General features: G+C 55.4%; 1 protein-coding gene across 2 annotated transcripts in view; it reads right to left on the bottom strand.

Moving 5' to 3' along the window:
• SORL1 (sortilin related receptor 1) overlaps positions 1–17,127 on the bottom strand; it is a 111,247-nt gene that overhangs the window by 29,799 nt on the left and 64,321 nt on the right. For both annotated transcript variants that reach the window (XM_029075155.2, XM_029075156.2), the window contains exons 22-32: positions 16,123–16,299; positions 15,869–15,982; positions 13,761–13,883; positions 12,860–12,979; positions 8,780–8,905; positions 8,202–8,309; positions 7,899–8,030; positions 6,034–6,165; positions 4,209–4,343; positions 2,529–2,690; positions 97–246 (exon numbers count right to left, since the gene is read on the bottom strand). In XM_029075155.2, coding sequence (XP_028930988.1) covers positions 97–246; positions 2,529–2,690; positions 4,209–4,343; positions 6,034–6,165; positions 7,899–8,030; positions 8,202–8,309; positions 8,780–8,905; positions 12,860–12,979; positions 13,761–13,883; positions 15,869–15,982; positions 16,123–16,299 — 1,479 coding nt within the window. The remainder of the gene's footprint in view (positions 1–96; positions 247–2,528; positions 2,691–4,208; positions 4,344–6,033; positions 6,166–7,898; positions 8,031–8,201; positions 8,310–8,779; positions 8,906–12,859; positions 12,980–13,760; positions 13,884–15,868; positions 15,983–16,122; positions 16,300–17,127) is intronic.

The raw sequence follows: 17,127 nt of genomic DNA on the forward strand, positions 1-17,127 counted from the left end.
AGACCTGCTCTGCCAGCAGTTGCGGGAGTCGGGGTAGAACCGGGGGAAAGGAGCAGCTAAGTCGGGGCAGGCTTCCTGGAGGAGAAGGACACTCACAGCAGTTGGTCTCATCGGTGCCATCCTGGCAGTCCGGCTGGCCATCGCAGCGCTTCCAGTTAGGGATACACTTCCTGGGCTGCTGGCACTCGAACTCAAAACGACTGCAGTGCCCCAGCCAGGGGGTGGGGGAGGAGGGAGTGAAACTGGCTGGGGAGAGACGAGAAGAAGTCATGTTAGAATCGAAGAAAGCCCCCTGGGGCGGGAGCCCCACCGTTGGTCCCGGACCCGGGCCGCCTTGGACAAACCGGGTCCTGGCGGCTCTCCCGGACACCATCTCCTCACGGTTAGGGACGACCGTCCGACACACAGTGGAGTTCCCCTCCGTTGTGGGCTTTCAATCGATCGCTGGCATTTATCGAGCACCTACAGGGTGCACAGCACTGTCCTATGTGCTTGAGAGAGTACGATACGAGAGAGTTGGTACACGCGGTCCCTGCCCACAGTGAGTAAGGGGACTCCAGGGGTAGATATATTAACATAAATAAACCCTCCAGGATCCGCCGCTGAATTGGGCTGCCCGACATCCCGAAGGAAACACTTACAGGTGCTTCTCCGCGGCACCCCTAGGTTTCCTTTTGTTTGAAGCAGCGTTGTCTGGTAAATAGAGCACAGGTCTTGGAATCAGAGGACCTAAATTCTAATCCCAGCTCTGCCATTTACCTCCTTTACGACCTCGGTCAAGTCACTTCACTGCCCCGTGCCTCGGTTCCCTCATCTACAGAACGGGGATTCAACACCCGTCCCTCCTACTTAGACTGTGAGCCCCACAGGGGACCTGGCTATCTACCTCAGGGCTTAGTACGGTGCTTGGCACACACTAAGGTCTTAACGGATACCATGATTATTATTATTACTGGGGATAGGGAGACAAGAAGAAGCCATATGGATGGCGGAGGTGAACGCTCCTTCCTGGAGCTTTTTTTCCTACAGGGAGAGGGGGAAGGGGGAAGGAAGGAAGTGGCGCTGTCCTGCCCAGAGGTGGGGGAGGACCCTCAGGAAAAAAGATTTAAGGACAGAAACCTCTCTGCCAAAGAGACGCTGCCTCTCCAAGGAGAGCTTGGGCCCAGCCTTAGCCACTAGATGGCAGGCCGGGCCCCGTCCCAAACCAGGGAGCTGCTCCGTCCTTGAGGCGGGGGGGGGGGTGGGGCACCGGGCTAGGGTTCGGGGCCCAAGCTGGAGCCCTCCTCGCCCAGCCGGTCAATCCCGATCCAACCCGATCCATCCCCTCGGCCAGCTCCAGGGCAGTGTCCGGTAGGAAGTGAGATCCGGCCGCCGGCGGCCAGAGTGGGTTGGAGGTGCGAGGTTTCCACGCGGGGGCCCTCGGAGGGGCGGCCCCGCCCCGCGCCGGACTCCGACCCGGGGCGCGTTTGAGGAAGCGGGTTTCGGGAGCAGTCTCTGCCTCTCGGGGAACGTCTCGGCAACCCCGCTGATAACTCTAGACTGTCGGCCTGCTGTGGGCAGAGATCGCGTCTACCGAGTCTGTTACATTGGACTCTCCCAACCGCTAAGTACGGTGCCCTGCACGCAATAAGTACTCAATAAATACGATTGACTGACTGACGCCCGGCGAGAGTGCCTAGACAGCCCTGGGGCTCCACTCCTGGTGGGAGCGTCCACTCCACTCTGCGACCCGACTCCCCGTGGAAGCGTCCACGCTGCTGTGCAGCCTGACGGGCGGCGGGAGGGTCCATTCCGCCCTGCGGCTTGAGTCCCGCCGCCCAACTCGCAGCAGAAGCGTCCACCTCACTCTGCGGCCCGAATCCCGGTGCGAGTGTCCAGGCCACCCTGAAGCCCGAGTTCCGGTGGGCACGTCCACCCCACCCTGCAGCCCGACCCGCGGGGGAAGTGTCCACCACCCCCCGCAGCCTGACTGCGGCACGCAGCACATGGCCATGGGGCAGGGCGGCCAGCCCGGAACCATTCACGGAAGGCTCCCGATGAGAGTTTCCACAGGCCAGGCCCACCGGGCCTAGCGAACGACCTCTCTCCAGGCCCGGCGGCCTCCTGCCCCCTCCTCCGATGGCCAGACCCTAGAATAGAGAGGCCAGGGGTGGACGGGAGAGATGGATCGGGCCCTCCCTCCCGCGAGCCGTCCAAGAGGCCTTCCCAGACTTAGCCTCAGTTTTTCTCTTCTCCCACTCCCTTCTGTTTTCCCTCATCTCCCACTTCCTTCTGTGTTGCCCTGACTTGCTCCCTTTTCTCTTCCCCCCTCCCAGCCCCGCAGCACTTATGTACCTAACAGTCATTTTATTCATTTATATTGATGTCTGTCTCCCCCACTCTAGACCGTGAGCTCGTCGCGGGCAGGGAACGTCACTGTTTATTTCCGTATCGTACTTTCCCAAGTGCTCAGTACTGTCCTCTGCACGCAGTTAAGCGCTCGATAAATACGACTGCCTGAATGAATGAGCGGATGAACCGGGACTCACCGAAAGAAGGGCAGGCTTCCTCGTCAGAGCCATCTGCGCAGTCTCTGTAGCCATCGCACACCCAGCTGTTGATGACGCACGCCCCGCCAGAGCAGCGGAAGTGGTTGGGTGCACACGTGGGAGGCTCTGCCGGGCTGGGGCTGGGCAGGGGGATGTACGCATCTAGGAGACAGTGGTCGTCTCACCCCCGGTCCCACCAAGAACCGGTGACTTCCCCGCTCCGTGTCCCACCGCCACGGCCCCTCTGGTGGCCAGGACTCTGCTCCCTGGAGCCCGGGTCCAGAAAGGGGACAAGGGGCCTAGTGGAGGGCCGCTCCAGCCGCCTTCAGGTTGTGGCCGAGGGGAGTCAGGCGCTGACCAAAGGGAGAGGGTCAAGGCCAGGGGAGGAACGGCTGAGAAGCAGCGTGGCCTAGTGAATAGAGCACAGGCCTGAGAGTCAGGAGGACCTGCGTTCTAATCCCGGCTCCGCTGCTTGTCTGCTCCGTGACCTTGGGCAGCCTGGCTCTGTGGAAAGAGCTCGGGCTTGGGAGACAGAGGTGGTGGGTTCTAATTCCGACTCTGCCACTTGCCAGCTGTGTGATTTTGGACAAGTCACTTTTCTGTGCCTCTTTTATCTCATCTGTAAAATAGGGATGAAGACTGTAAGCCCCACAAGGGACAACCTGATTACCCTGGATCTATCCCAGCACTTGGAACAGTGCTTGGCATATGGTAAGCACTTAAACAGCACTTAACAAATACCATCATTATTATTATTACTACTTCACGTCTCTGGGCCACAGTTATCTCATCTGTCAAATGGGGACTGAGACTGGGAACCCCATGTGGGAGCGGGACTGTGTCCAATCTGATTACCTGTACCTACCCCAGCACTTAGCACACTGCCTGGTACATAGTAATTGGTTAATAAATGCCATAAAAAAAAGAGCCGGTTCTCCAGGAATGAGGAGGTGTAGGCTCGGCCAGGAGCCACAGTGGCCTTAAGGATGACCCCTAAGGACGGCTTGTAAAGTGGCCGGTGGAGAAGGAGGAAGGGAAAGAGGATGGCAAGTAGGAGGAAGAGGAGGGTGGTCCCTGCTGGTCTGATCCTCAACTCCTCCCTTGCACCCAAGATGGGGTGGGCCATTGGCTGGAACCCTCAATCTACTGTCCTGCTCCGATGGGAAGACCTGGAGTGAGGATGGCTCTGCTACTGCGTCTCCCAGCATCCTTTGGCTTTACGAGCAGCTTAGCTACGCTCCTCCCTTCACGTCCGTCCATCAGCCGCTGGGAGCTCTGGCCCGACTCCTCTCGGTGCAGTCCTTCCCGGCCGGAAGCCCAGACCCGTCTCCCTATTCCTAACGGCCTACGCTCACGGGGGGGGGGGGGGGGGGGGCTACCGAACGATTCCCCGGCAGTCTCGGATTCCTCGGCCGCCTCCTGCCCCGCCCTCCCATCACACGGCCCCTGCCCGTGGCTCCCTCCCCATCCCCAGCCCCCCATATTATCGGGGGACAGCCAGGGAGCCGAGGGGCAAGCTGAACCTCATCCGCCTCAATCCCCCGGGGCCGCCCGGAGGCAGCCAACGCCCCAGAGCCGTGGGCGGGACCGGACTGGTGCTCTCAGGGACAGCCGGATGAGGACTAGCCCTGGGGGACCCCCGCCAGGCCACCCCCTCCGCCCCGCGAGGATGTCCCTTACCCCCACAGTCCTTCTCGTCGGACCAGTCCCCGCAGTCATTCTCGCGGTCACATTTCCAGCGGTTTGGGATGCAGCGCCGGTTCTCGCACTGGAACTGGAAGTAGCGGGAGCAGTTGGGAGCTTCCGTGGGGTTCTCTGCCAACGGCAACCGACACCAAGCGGCCTTTACTCACCCTCCTTCCGACCTGCCTTCCCTACCCAATGTCATTATGTCTTTCTCCCCCTTTAAACTGTTGGCAGGGAATGTGTCTGTTTCTTGTTATACTATACTCTCCCAAGGGCTTAGAGCAGTGCTCGGCACACAGTAAGTGCTCAATAAATACAACTGACTGACCAAGGTCTCTGAGGGCCAGGAGCACTCTTGATTGGTCCCCAAGCTACTAGGATGTGATCCCGTCCCCTGCCAGCACCCAACCAGGCTTCTGGACATGACGGCGATGACGATGAACTTCTCGGGACACATCAGTTGCAGGTTCCCATGCCCTAATCTCTTCTTTCTCACAGAGTCTCCAGAGCGGAGAAGCAGCATGGTGTAGTGGATAGAGGACGGGTCTGGGAGTCAGAAGATCAGGGGTTCTAATCCCATCTCCGACACTTTGTCTGCTATGTGACCTTGCGCAAGTCACAACTCTTCTGTGACTCAGTACCTTGTCCCAAAAAAATGGGGATTAAGACTGTGAGCCCCAGGTGGGATGGGGACTGTGTCCAGCTTGCTTATCTTGTCACTATGCCAGTGGTTAGAACAGTGCTTGGCTCACAGGAAGCACTTAACAAATACCATAACATATATATATATATATATATATATATATATATATATATATATGAAATATATATATATGAATTCCAGCATCTCCCTAAGACATCCATCCTAGGCCCCACCCCTGACCCATGCTCCCCTCTCCCACCTTCTACCTTCCCCTCAATTCCTTCCCTGAATATCCCTAAATCAGCAGAGACTGGGCACTTCCTCAGTGCAGAGCAATGTACTATGTGCTCCCCTGGGCACTGCCCCATCCCAAACCTCAGAACCTTTCGCAGAGTGGCCAGAAACCCCCTCTGAAGGAGATTTCCCCTTCCTCCCCTCTCCCTGTGACTTGGCTTTCTCTGGTTGTAACTCTCTGTAGGCACTCAATAAATGCCAGCGACGGACTGGCCGAGAGAATAGAAGGAAAAGACGTTCAAAGGCAGCACCGTGCTACCGTAATTAACCAGGCGAGCTGCTGGCATAGTGGGAAGAGCCCAGGCCTGGGAGCCAGGGGTTCTGGATTCTAATCCCGGCTCCTCCACTTGCCTGCTGTGTGACCATGGACAAGTCACTTTATAGTGCTTAGAAGCCCAGTGTGGGCAGGGATGTCTCTCTTTATTGCTGAACTGTACTTTCCGAGCGCTTAGTACAGTGCTCTGCACACAGTAAGCACTCAATAAATACGAATGAATGAATGAACAGTGCCCGGAGCTTAGAACAGTGACTGGAACATGGTAAGCGCTTAGTAAAGACTATAATTATAATTATAAATTTTTTCCCTGTGCCTCGAATTCCTCACCTGTAAAATAGGGATTCAATACCTGTTCTCCCATCCTCTTAGACTGTGAGCCCCAGGTGGGACAGGGACTGTGACTGATTCATTCATTCGATCGTATTTATTGAGCGCTTGCTATGTGCAGAGCACTGTATTAAGTGCTTGGAAAGTACAATTCGGCAACAATCTATCTACCATGGCACTTAATCACCACGCTTGGCACTTAGTAAGTGCTTAACAAACCCTATTTTGTACAATGCTCAGCACACAAATACGACTAAATGAGTGAATCTCCCACTTACCGCAGTTCGCTTCGTCGGAGTAATCCCCACAATCATCCATCCCATCGCATTTCCAGATCAGGCTGACGCATACTCCGTTCTGGCACTGGAAGCTGAACTGGTCACAGACTTTGTGGAATTCCGGGTCTTGGGCTGAGAAGGGAGGGACATGACCTTGATCATTTCTCCCCGGGAAATGCCCTCAGAGCTTTCCTCCCAGAGGCCGCCGGGGAACTGGGGGCCAGGGATCACGGGCTGGGGGGCCGGGAGCTGGCCTGGGTGACCTCTGTGAGCCCCTTGCTCCTTGGCATCTAAGTACTGCTTACAGCAAAGCTCTTAGCTGAACTCAAGTCCTTCCGAAGACCCAGGGTTCCCCTGAATTCTGACTCAGGAAAGACCCCCACCCATATTGGGCACCCATGGAGGGTTTAGAGATTCACAACTTCTTTTCCACTGAGGGTACGTACCAAGCACCTCTGTGTCCTGAAGCCCTCTCAAACTGTAATCTGCCTGGGACCCCCCCCAGGCGGGGCTTCCCAGGACCCTCAAAATCAACCATCCCCACCTTCAGAAAGCACGGTAGCATTCCCAGACTGTTGACAAATCCCAGGCCTGCCTCTCCGCTCCTTTCCACCCTGAGGGACAGGATCACGTCATCTACTTTTAATAAGATGCTTCCAGGCATCCAGTACAGTGCTCTGCGCACAGCAGGATTCAGGGTGGTTTTGGGCCCATTCGATCATTGTTTTCCTCTGCTCACAGCAGGTGTTCAAAACAGAATTCTGCACACAGTAGGGGTTAAATAAGGAGCTCAGAAAATAGTAGGCACTCAATTCAGAGCACGGCACACGAGAGGTACTCAGCGGTGATGACGGAGTCTGTGGACGAGCCTCAGTCTCGGTCACGAAGACTGCAGGATTGAGACCGCGTGCTGAGAAATTCATGATCAAATCAGTTCCCGTCTGCCCTCTCTGGTACCGCCAGGGCAGTGGGAGTCATGAACGAGGAGGCAGACAAGGCTGCCAAGTGCAAGAGGGAAATATCCATTCCAAACCCACTTACGGTCACAGCCACCACAGCACAATGCCACAGTTAAGATGTATACACACTCCACGCTCTTAGATGGTGAGAGCTTCTTATGGGATGGGGACTGGGTCGAATTACCATCTGGATAGTCTTTCCCTGGACTTAGTAGAGTGCTCTGCCCACAATAAACGTTTAATTACTGACACTCATAAAGTAATCTGCATCCATGGCCAAAGGAGGTGCTCAGTTGAGTGCTCTGCCTAAGGATACCCAGTTCAGTGTTCTGTACTCACTAGGTGCTCAGTAAGACACTCTGCAGCCTGTAGGTGCCCAATACAGAGCTCTGCACAGAGACCTTGCCAAGACAGCCTAGGGGTGAATCCCAGGGGAGAGACCCCGCCGAGACCAGCTGGGGGAGAGACCCTTGATAAATCAGATTGGGAGAAGAAACTCAGCCGAGACAAGCCTGGGGAGAGACCCCACCGAGAAGAGCCGGGGGAGAGACCCTGCCGAGATGAGCCGGGGGAAGAGACCCCGCTGGGACTGTCTGGGAGGGAGAGACCCTGCCGAATGGGCCGGGGGGAGAGACCCTGCAGAGACGAGCCGGGGAAAGAGACTCCGCTGGGACAGGCCGGGAGAGAGAGATCCCGTCAAGATGAGCAGGGGGAGAGACACTACTGGGATGGTCTGAGGGAGAGACCCCGTTGGAACAGGATAGGGGAGAGGCCCCGCCGGGGTACGCTGGGGGAGAGACTCTACAGAGACAGCCTTGGGGAGAGACCTGGCCAGGACAGGCTGCGAGGGAGACCCAGTCACCATGGGCCGGGGGAGAGGCCCCGCCAAGATGAACCACCACTCACTGCAGCCGGCGTAGCCCGCATCTTCGTCGGAACCGTCGCGGCAGTGGACGATGCCGTCGCACACCATGGAGTGGAACAGGCACTGCTGACGGTTCTTACACACAAAGTCCATGTAGCGCGTGCACAGGGGCTCTGGGGGAGACACCGGGGAGCTCGGTCCGGCTGACGGGCGCGGCCCCGTGAGCCTGGCTGGGCCTCACCCCACGCCACCCCAGGGCAGGAAGGATAAGGAGGAGCCCCCCGTCCTCCCTCCGCCTCCAGGACCCCACCTCCCCCACCTCCCGGGCCGGCCGGCGCGCTCACCACAGTGCTGTTCGTCCGAGCCCCCCGGGCAGTCCTGCACCCCGTCGCAGTGCTTGCTGGCCGGGATACAGGTGCCGTTGGGACAGTGGAACCCATTGCACTTCTTCTCTGATAGGGGAGAGAGCCGGGGTGGGGAGGTCAATGGGGGAGGTCAACGGGGGAGATCGGGGGGACTGATCGGAGAGAGATTGGTGGGGTTGACTGGGGGGATCATGAGGGAAATCAGCAAGGGAGATTGGTGGTGGGGAGAGATTGGGGCAAGGTCAGTGAGGGAAGGTCAATAGTGAAGATGGGGAGTGGGGGGAGATAAGTGGGGGAAATAAGCAGGGGAGATGGGAGGGAGGAAATCGGTGGCAGAATCGTATATCCGAGGGAGATCAGAGGGGGGAAATCAGTGGGGGAGATCAGCAGAGAAGAATAGGGCCAGAGCCTGCCTAGGTAACCGTCACTGGGTTGACGAGGTTCTTCGGTAGTGGAAACTTGCCCCTGGCGCTCCAGCTGTGGCGTCCGGGGGGCGGGGGAGAAGAGGCGGAACGACCAGACCCGGGGCGGGGGTGAGGGGCGATGCCCGAGCTCACCGCAGTTGGCCGGGTCCTCATCCGAACCGTCCTGGCAGTCGGGGTCCCCGTCACAGGCCCAGCGCTGCGGGATGCAGTGTCTGTTGTGGCACTGGAAGCTGGTGGCCTCGCACGTGTGAGAAAGGGCTGCAGCAGAAACAGGGGGAGGAGGGTAAGGGATGGGGCAACGACCACAAGGGTCAATAATAATAACAATTGTGGCATTTGTTAAGTGCTTACTATGTGTCAGGCACCGTATTAAGCACTGGGATGGATACCAGCAAATCAGGTTGGACACAGCCCCTGTCCCACATGGGGTTCACAGTCTCAATCCCCATTTTACCGATGAGGGAACTGAGGCACAGAGAAATGACTTGCCCAAGGTCACACAGAGCCAGGATTAGAACCCATGGCCTTCTGACTCCCAGGCCCGTGCTCTATCCGCTATGCCATGCTGCTCGGGGGAAGCAGCGTGGCTCAGTGGACAGAGCCCGGGTTTCGGAGTCAGGGGTCATGGGTTCGACTCCCGCCTCTGCCACTTGTCATCTGTGTGACTGTGGGTAAGTCACTTCACTTCTCTGTGCCTCAGTGACCTCGTCTGTAAAATGGGGATTAACCGTGAACCTCACGTGGGACAACCTGATTACCCTGTGTCTATCCCAGCGCTTAGAACAGTGCTCTGCACATAGTAAGCGCTTAACAAATACCAGCATTATTATTATTATTATTACCTCCCCAGTCTTCCCGGGGGCTCGTCCCATAGATGGAACATCACGGTTGCCGCTTTAAGACTTCCGCCTCTCTCGAGCACTTGGGTTCTCGCTGCCCCGCACCCCTACAGGCCTCCGCCCCCCGCCGACCTCCCTCTCAGCCCTCGTGTGCTCATTTTTCATTTGCTCTTGCTCTCCTCGACCTGGAAGTCATTTTAGCATCTGTCTTCCCTGCCAGACTGGAAGCTCCTTGAGGGCAGCAGTCCCAATTCCTAACCCATCAGCCAACTCTAGCAGGACTGTTACCTAGTCAATTAATCAATAAATAGAATTCACTGAGTGCTTACTATGTGCAGAGAACCCAGCGCTTGGGAGAGTACAATGCAACTTAATTAGCAGTCACATTCCCTGCCCATAACGAGCTTACAGCCTAGAAGAGGAAGACCGACATTGCTATGAATAAATAATTCACAGTATATAATTTAAAGGTATGTACATAACTGGGGTGGGGCAAACATCAAATATCCAAAGGTCACAGATTCAAGTGCCTAGTCGATGCAGAAGGGAGAATGAGCCGGGGAAAAGAAGGTTTAGTCGGGGAAGGTCTCTTGGAGGAGACGTGACCTAAGTAATGCTTTTTGTTTATTTAATAATAATTTAATAAGCCTATTTATTTACAGCGCCCCTCAGCAGTTACTGCATATATATCGAGCTAAAAGTACAGTCCATGCATTTATCCTGATTTCCCTAAAGGTAAATATTTTACGTCACCTCCCTCACAAGACTGTCGGCTCCCGTGGGCGGGGAACAGATCTCCCACTTCTGTTTTTCTCTGCCTAACGCTCAGTACGCTGCAATGTACCCGGTGGGTGCTCATCTCCGGGGGGGGGGAGGCAAGTGGCCTAGTGGAAAGGGCTGGGAATCGGGAAAGTTGCAGAGTCTGACTTCTCTTTATTATCATTATTATTATTACAGATGATATTATTATGATAGCATCGTATTGGCGATGATAACAACGACAGTCTTGGTTAAGAGCCTACTAGGTGCCAAGAACTGTACTAAGCACTGGGGTAGATACAATACAAAAGGATTGGACACAGTCCCTGTCACAAAGAGAGTTCAAGTCCCCACTCTGCAAATGAGGAGACCGAGGCACATTAGGGATAAACATTTCCAATAGGGATGACCTCTCTGCTCTTTCGGCCCACGGTTCATCTGTGTCCATTTCTCAAGACCGGGTCCCCATTTCTCAAGCACTGAGCATTTCTCAAGTCCCGCCCCCGGCACTCCTCACAGAAGAAAACCACAGAGCTCCCCAGTGCCTTTAAGTTTCATTCTCTGACCAGGAGAAAGGGGAGGAAGCCTTGAGAAGCAGCTGGCCTAGAGGATAAAGCCCAGGCCTGGGAGTCAGGGGGACCTGGGTTCTAATTCCGGCCCTCCAACTTGTCTGCTGGGACCTTGGGCGAGTCACTTCACTTCTCTGTGTCTTAGTTCTCTCATCTGTATGACTGGGAACCCCATGTGGGACGTGGTCTGTGTCCAACCTTATCAGCTGGCATCTACCCCAGGGCTAAGAACAGTGCCTGGCAGTAAGCACTTAACAAATAACAAAATACATAAATAAATAAATAAAAGCCAGGGGGAAGAGAGGCAGAGGATTGAAGCAGAAGGGTCAAAGCGACCAAGAGCTTGAGGAGTTCAAAAAAACAGCTTGCAGAACTCTTAAGCATTCCCCCTTAACACGATGCTGTTTCTAGGATGCTTGAAACCGTCACATGGCCCACTTTCCCAGATTCCTTCGTAAACAAGCGGATGTTCTCAATTATCTGCGCGCTATCTCCAACAAGAGAGGTGCCACGTTCGGCAAAGGGCAGACCAACCCTCCAGATATTTTTGCTACTTTACAAGCGCTGGTACTTACATGCCATTTAGATCTTTTTTAAAGCCCACTCAACTCTGAGAAGAATGAATGCATGCCTGCTGTGTGACATGAGTGATATTCTCCTTAATGGAGACCCTCTGGGATGACTTTAATTTATTGGCTTAATGGGTCCAATAACCTTAGAAAAATTTCTCCTCACATTCTCTCTCCTCCACACTCTTTCTCACGCTCATTTGAAAAATAACATTTCCCAAGCTGACTGAATGCCTCCAGATAAAAAAAATAATAACCTATTTCAAATCTGCTGTGGGTTCTCATTTAGCGTTCAAGGGGGCCTCTGAAAAAAATCCTTTGCCAAGTGCTGTTGCTCCACCACTTGCTTGCTGTGCGACCCTGGGTAAATCACTTCACCTCTCTGTGCCTCAGTTTCCGCATCTGTAAATTAGGGGTTAAACACTCGTTCTCCTCTACTCAGACTTTGAGCCCTACTTCTCCTGTGATTGTATCTACTCCAGCGCTAGGTTTCCACCAATGGCTGACATGGATGTCAACGTGGATTTCCACGAGGGCCCGAGCCAAGCAGGTGGGCTTCCTAACCACAATGGGACTAGCTGGGACCACCAGCCTAGAGCAAGTCACCCCCCTACTCGTGGGTGGGCCCCAGAGAGGCAACCACTGGCTCTTGCTTTGTCGGCAACGGGGCACAGGGAGAGAAGACCCTGACTCGTTTCATCTAGCGGCTGAAACTTGTCCGCCGCCCCAGGTAGCCACCCCACCAAAGGGACTGGGGGCAGGGCAGCAACTCTGGAAGGGCCATTAGCTCTTTGAGAAGCAGACTGGTGTCGTGAGAAGGAGCATAGTGTAGTGGATAGAGAACAGGCCTGGGAGTCAGAGGGTCACGGGTTCGAATCCTGACCCTACCACCTGTCTACCGTGTGGCCTTGGGAAAGTCACTTCATTTCTCTGGGACTCAGTTAACTCATCTGTAAAACGGGGATTGAGATCGTGAGCCCCACGTGGGACAGGGACTGTGTCCAACGCGATCTGCTTGTATCCACCCCAGCGCTTAGTACAGCGTTTGGCACTTAGTAAGCATCTAACAAATACCATAATTATTACTATCATCATTTTAGACGGGGGTGGGGCTGGGCAGCAGATTGCACTTGCATTTGCTGCCTTTATTCATGCCAACCTCCCCTCAGCCCCACAGCCTTTACGTTCACATCCTTATTCATTTATATTAATGTCTGTCTCCCCCTCTAGACTGTAAGCTCATTGTGGGCAGGGAACATGCCTACCGATTCTGTTATACTGTCCTCTCCAAAGCTCCGCACACAAAAAGCGCTCAATGAATACGAGCGATTGATAGATAACGGATCTCCCCGCGGTGGCCGCCACACAACTCCACCGAGCCTTCCGGCTGCCCGTCAGGTGACGCCGCCCAGCCTGGCCGACCGACGCCGATGTGGTGGCCGGCTGCCCGGCCCGCCGAGCCCCCGGGACACTGACCCGTGCAGTTGGCTTCGTCGCTCCAGTCTCTGCAGTCGTTGTCCCCGTCGCACACCCAGGAGGCGCGGATGCACATGCCCGACGTGCAGTTGAACTCGTCGCCGCGGCACTGGTGCGTTTCTGCGGTTCGGATGCGAGGGGGGGTTGCTGGAGGAGGTGGGGTGGGGTCCCCCAGGCCTCTCACACGGCCCCTGAGATCACCGAGCCCCCCGCACCGGCTCAACCCACCAACTACCAGCGCTAGGTTGGGGCCACCGGGAGCCCTCCTCCCAGAATAATCCGCTGGTGGTCACACAGACCAATCAGGGCAGCCAAGTCCCGGGTGGGTGGGCCTGTTCTTGGCCAGAAGCCCCACCTCCACCGCATCCACCCACTCCTCCACCACAGAGGGGGATGGATGCGGAGAAGGGGTGAGGGTGTACTCTGGGACTAAGGCTAGGGGCAGGGCTGGCTTCCAAGACGGAGCAGCTTGGAATCCTAAGAAACTCCCCAAGACACACCCTAGACTGGTGTTCTGAGCAACAGCCGACGCCGGGTGGCCTGGCTCAAGGCCTTCCGGGACTTCCAGAAAGGCCAGGGTCTCCCCCACCCATATGGCCCTGCCCACCCCTGGACCACCAGTTGCCTTCGCCAACGAGACGACCTGCAAAAATGGATCAGAAGGTCCCCAGGGGATCCCACGGGACCACGCGGGACCCTTTGTGTCGGGGGGGGGTGGGGAGCCAGGTCTGGATTGATCAGAGCTTGTCACTGCGGCCTGACCCGTCCTGAAGAAGAAGCCCAAGACACCCGGGCCCACCCCGAGGTTGAGAGGAGCCCCCGCCTCCGGCCGCGAGTGTCTCGGGGCAGAGCCGCACCCCCCCAGTCCCCGCCCCCAACCCCTGGCGCCCCCCGCCCTCACCGCAGTGGCTCTCATCACTGTGGTCGCTGCAATCGTCCTCCAGGTCACACTTGTACGACAGTGGGATGCAAGCCTCCGACTCCTCACAGCGGAACTGGGTTTCGGGGTCGCAGACGGTGGAGGCTGGTGTGCCGAAGAGGAGGAATGGGGGCCATTAGCCAGCTGCCCCTCGCCCCGGGCTTCCCCACACCCCCTCTGGACAAATGCTTATGGCCAAACTTCAGCTTCCCTGAAAGCTTGGCTATTTTTCCTGGCTGGGTGGGCCCGCCTGGCAGATGGAGAAAACCTGGGGATCCCCGATGTGGTAAGCAGACATTAATGGGACCCACACCACTTTGAGGGTTAACAATAACTGTGGTATTCATTAAGTGCTTACTATGTGCCAGGCACTGTACTAAGAGCTGGATGAGAAATGCAAGCAAATCGGGTTGGACACAGTCCCTGTCCCACATCGAGAAGCAGCGTGGCTCAGTGAGAAGCAGCGTGGCTCAGTGGAAAGAGCACGGGCTTTGGAGTCAGAGGTCATGAGTTTGAATCCCACCTCTGCCACTTGTCAGCTGTGTGACTGTGGGCGAGTCACTTAACTTCTCTGTGCCTCAGTTCCCTCATCTGTAAAATGGGGATGAAGACTGTGAGCCCCACGTGGGACAACCTGATTCCCCTGTGTCTACCCCAGCGCTTAGAACAGTGCTCTGCACATAGTAAGCGCTTAACAAATACCAACATTATTATTATTATTACATCGGACTCATAGTCTTCATCCCCATTTTACAGATGAGGTAACTGAGGCCCAGACACATGAAGTGACTTGCCTTAGGTAATAATAATAATATTGGTATTTGTTAAGCGCTTACTCTGTGCAGAGCACTGTTCTAAGCGCTGGGGTAGATACAGGGTAATCAGGTTGTCCCAGTTGGGACTCATAGTCTCAATCCCCATTTTACAGAGGAGGGAACTGAGGCAGAGAGAGATGAAGTGACTCGCCCACGGTCACACAGCTGGCAAGGGACAGAGCCGGGAATCGAACCCATGACCTCTGACTCCCAAGCCCGGACTCCTTCCACTGAGCCACGCTGCTTCTCCTTCACACAGCCGACAAGTAGTGAGGTCAGGACAAGAACCCATGGCCTTCTGACTCCGAGGCCTGTGTTCTATCCATTAGGCCAGGTTACTAAGCCTGGAAGGGGGAATTACTAAAGGAGCCAGCTTGGTTCCTGCCCTCCAGGACCTTCCGGTAGCATGGAAATGAGAACTCCAGGCCACACCGGTCTGCTCGGGGGAGTCCCGCTCTCCCCAGGATAGTAGGTCCAGGATGGGCTGGAGCAAGCTGCCTAGTGGGGCTGTCCTCGCTTCTTGCTGGCTACTGAGAACATAGGCAAATAAGGAGCAATTGCCTCAGGAACCCAGAGTTCCCTTTTACCCGAGATGGGGATAGGCTAACTTTTAGTGTCTTCAGGGCTTGGCTTGTGGGGGGGGGGGTCAGCCCCGTGGGGAGGAGCCACTATATCTTCTGACATAACTGCCTTCTTTGCATGATCTACACCAGCACTTAGTACAGTGTTCTGTACACGGTAGGCACTCAATAAATACGACTGACTGGCAAAATCATTATTATTATTATTAGGGAGCTGGACACCACTATCCAGGGAACCGGTTACCGCTCCTTGAATCGTTGGTGTTTTTTTTCTCCTCACCATCCCCTAAGACACCTCCAAACCAAACCCCATCCCCGCTCAGAAGCACAGCAGGGTCTTCTAGCCCAATCCCTGTCGCTGCTCAGAGATGACCCTCACCCAACCCAGCCAAGTGAATTTTCAAGTCTTCCTCCTCGTGCTCAGGAAATGTGTTTACCACGTATCGTACTCTCCCAAGAGCGGTACAGTGCTCTGCACACTGTCAGTGCTCCATAAATACCATTAGTTTTCTGCTTCCAGGGAAGGTGAGTTCACAGACTTCATCGGGATCCTGCACTGACCACCGCCAGTCCTTCCTGAGACCTCGCCTGAATCCCCGCTGCTGCCCGGTGGGCCCTCCTCCCGCCGTCCTGAGCTCAGAGGAGAGCGGGGGAAGCTGGAGCGCGGCCCTGACGGCCCGGCTGCTCTACTCACGGCAGTTGGCCTCGTCGCTCATGTCCCCGCAGTCGTTGTCGAAGTCGCATCGCCAGACGCTGTTGATGCAGTTCCCGTTGGAGCAGCGGAACTGGCCGGGCAGGCAGCCGTCGTCTGAGGGAGGGAGTCCCATCGATCAATTGATTCTGAGGCACCAGCCCCTCCTGCGGGCCCCAGGTTGGGGATGGTTGCGGGGGTGGACCGGCAGGTGAAACCGGTGCAGGGGAGGGGGCCGGGCGAGGTCCCAGACTCACCGTCTCTGACACAGGAGCTGTCGTTGTCCAGCCGGTAGCCACGAGGACAGTCACACCTGAGCTCTCCGGAGGGCAGGAGGCTGCCGGACACCCCCTCGGGACACCGGCAGCTTCTGCTGTTGTTGGCTTTGGGCAAGCAGAGTAGGCCGCAGGGCTTGGACACACAGGCATTGTGTCCTGTAGGGAGGAGATCCAAACCCCAGCAATGTCAGCACCACCACCATCGCCATTCATTCATTCCTTCATTCATTTGATAGTATTCATCGAGCACTTACCGTGTGCAAAGCACTGTACTAAGCACTTGGATGAGTACAATATAGTAATAAGCAGACGCTTTCTCTGCCCACCAATACAGCTATGAGAGATGTTAGCATTATGGCAGTTATATTCAGCACTGACCACGAGCCAAACATGACGATAAGTGGTGAGGTAACATTAATAATAATAACGGTGGTACTTTTTAAGCACTTATTTATGGCATTTGTTAAGCACTTATTACGTGTCAGGCACTTTACTAAGCTCTGGGGTAGTTACAAGTTAAATAGGCAATTTATTTATTGCTATTGTTCTTGTCTGTCTCCCCCAGTTAGACTGTAAGCCCATCAAAGGGCAGGGACTGTCTCTACCTGTTACCGATTTGTACATTCCAAGCGCTTAGTACAGTGCTCTGCACATAATAAGCGCTCAATAAATACTATTGAAAGAACGAATGAATGAATGAATGTTCCACAAGAGACTCACAGTCTTAATCCCCATTTTACAGATGAGGTACCTGAGGCACAGAGAAGTGATGAGTCTTGCCCAAGGTCACACAGCAGACACACGGTGTAGTGGGATTAGAAGCCAGGTCCTTCTGGCTTCCAGACCCATGTTCTCTCCATTAAGCCGTGCTGCCTCTCACTAGGCCATGCTACTTCTCTATGTGCCGAGCAATGTACTAAACGCTGGGGCAGATACAAGATCAGGCCCCATACTTTCCTAAGGTCGCCCAGCAGGCTAATAGCA

This window comes from Ornithorhynchus anatinus, chromosome 11 (assembly GCF_004115215.2).
Source record: "Ornithorhynchus anatinus isolate Pmale09 chromosome 11, mOrnAna1.pri.v4, whole genome shotgun sequence".
NCBI classification, from domain to species: domain Eukaryota; kingdom Metazoa; phylum Chordata; class Mammalia; order Monotremata; family Ornithorhynchidae; genus Ornithorhynchus; species Ornithorhynchus anatinus.